At 44.6% G+C, this 2,500-nt stretch overlaps 1 protein-coding gene across 1 annotated transcript in view; it reads right to left on the bottom strand.

Annotated features, from left to right (window-relative positions):
- Window positions 1-681: 681 nt before the first annotated feature.
- The window catches only part of LOC311108081 (signal-induced proliferation-associated 1-like protein 1), a gene marked incomplete at both ends in the record, with an annotated part of 7,491 nt that continues 5,672 nt past the window's right edge, over window positions 682-2,500 (bottom strand). The window contains one exon of the mRNA XM_084150724.1: window positions 682-690. Coding sequence (XP_084006850.1) covers window positions 682-690 — 9 coding nt within the window. The remainder of the gene's footprint in view (window positions 691-2,500) is intronic.

The following is a 2,500-nucleotide window of genomic DNA, read 5'->3' as shown; positions in this document are numbered from 1 at the left end:
AATGATTAACAGGACAGAGCTCCCTCACTGCTGAATGATTAACAGGACAGATCTCCCTCACTGCTGAATGATTAACAGGACAGAGCTCCCTCACTGCTGAATGATTAACAGGACAGTGCTCCCTCACTGCTGAATGATTAACAGGACAGAGCTCCCTCACTGCTGAATGATTAACAGGACAGAGCTCCCTCACTGCTGTATGATTAACAGGACAGAGATCCCTCACTGCTGAATGATTAACAGGACAGAGCTCCCTCACTGCTGTATGATTAACAGGACAGAGCTCCCTCACTGCTGAATGATTAACAGGACAGAGCTCCCTCACTGCTGAATGATTAACAGAACAGAGTTTTGAAGCTGCTTATATCTGTTAAAATACATCTTATGTTTTTATGTTCCTCCACTTCCAAGTCCCTCCATACCAACTTATGCCCTCGCTCGCACGCACACACGCACGCACGCACACACACACGCACACACGCACACACGCACGCACACCCTGGTGTGTGAGAGAGACAGAGCTGTAAACTGGACTAGCTGCCAATTGGTAAAACAGATGTACTCTTCATTTAGCCAAAGTCTAGTTTAGTGTCAAGTATGTGGCTAAATGTTAATTGCTAAGAGTTGTTTATAGGAAATGTATGGGAAAGACTGCTGCAATGATTATCCACAATGCACATGTCATCCATACTGGTAAACACAAGTGGCAACAATCAAATACAAATAGAGAACACATGTCATTGATTGAACACAACCACTCAAAATTGATTTAACCCGTTTCAAATGATGTGACACAACCAATATAAGCCAGTTCAGAGAGCAAACAGGTTGTTGAAGGTGGGAAGGAGAAAGTCTGAGAATGGATAGAAGAAGCAATGTGAGAGGACGAGGACGAGTGCGTATGTGAGGTGGGCGACGAGGAGGAAGAGGAGGAGGAGGGTAAGAAAGAGGAAGAGGAGGACGAAGAGGAAGAGGAAGACAAAGAGTGGAAATATCTGATGAAATTCGAGCAACAGTCATAGACCATGTTCTTGTCCATGGACTGACAATGAGGGAAGCAGGACTTAGAGTGCAACCCAATTTGAGCCGATTTTCTGTGTCCACCATAGTAAGGACATTCAGAGAAGAGAACAGGTACAGTGTACTACTGTATTTTTGTAATTGCAAATTTACTGTACTACACTATATGCAGCTGTTTCAATAGACAATTGTAAAGTTAATCACTGTATGTATTGTACTGCATGAATATGTTTTGTAACTGCACAACTACTTTTTGTAGAATTGCAAGGCTGCCACATGCAGGTGGAAGGACAGCTATATTCACTGGGGAGCAAGAGGCCGTTATAGTTGGCATGGTCCTTCAAGATAATGCAATACGACTCAGCGAAATCCAGGAACGAGTGATACAAGACAACACACACTTCCAGGGAATCGACAGTGTGAGCATTTCCACTATTGACCGTGTCCTCCATCGTAACAGGATGCAATGTCACAATCTGTGCTGCTATCGGCAACCATGGTGTTCTACATCACCATGTTACACTCGGTCCGTATAACACCCAGCACCTTCTCAGATTTATTGCCAATCTAAGAGATATTTTATTTGAGCAGCAGGTTCATGAGCAGCAGGGTCAAGAGCTAAATGAGAATCCCATTCCCACCTATGTGATAGTGTGAGACAATGTCAGTTTCCACCGAGCTGCTCAGGGAAGGGAATGGTTTAACATCAACGGGCAGTTTATGAACTTGTACCTCCCTCCATACTCGCCTTTCCTGAATCCGATTGAGGAGTTTTTCTCCTCTTGGAGATGGAAAGTGTATGATAGACAACCCTACACCTGAGTAAATCTGCTGCAAGCCATGGATTTAGCCTGTGGTGATATAGGTGAGGAATCATGTCAGGGCTGGATACGGCACACAAGAGGCTTCTTCCCCCGTTGCCTCAGGAGGGACAATATTGCGTGTGATGTCGACGAAGTGCTCTGGGCTGACCCAGCCCAAAGACAAGAAGAAGCACATTGATCACATGTTTACTCCTTTGATTTTTGTCCCTTTTAGTATTGTATACTGTAGTACAGTGCATTGTAGGCTGTATACTGTACAATGGACAAATTGTATGGCCCTGAACATTGTGCTTTCCATTTGTTAACAGTACTGACTGCTCAATAGATTTTGACTGGTTGCAGGTTCATATCCACAAAGAACAAGAAGGCAAAGGACAAGTTTGTGAGATGCAGGGTACAGTACTGTAAAAATAGTGAGAGTAAATGAGAGAGAGAGACCGAGAGAGAGAGAGAGAGAGAGAGAGAGAGAGAGAGAGAGAGAGAGAGAGAGAGAGAGAGAGAGAGAGACAGAGAGAGAGAGAGAGAGGAGAGAGAGACAGAGAGAGAGAGAGAGAGAGAGAGAGAGAGAGAGAGAGAGAGAGAGAGAGAGAGAGAGAGAGAGAGAGAGAGAGAGAGAGAGAGAGACAGAGAGAGAGAGTGAGAGAGACAGAGAGAGA

This window comes from Coregonus lavaretus (assembly GCF_964263955.1).
Source record: "Coregonus lavaretus genome assembly, chromosome: 33".
NCBI lineage: Eukaryota > Metazoa > Chordata > Actinopteri > Salmoniformes > Salmonidae > Coregonus > Coregonus lavaretus.
This window is presented reverse-complemented; position numbering and strand designations above follow the sequence as displayed.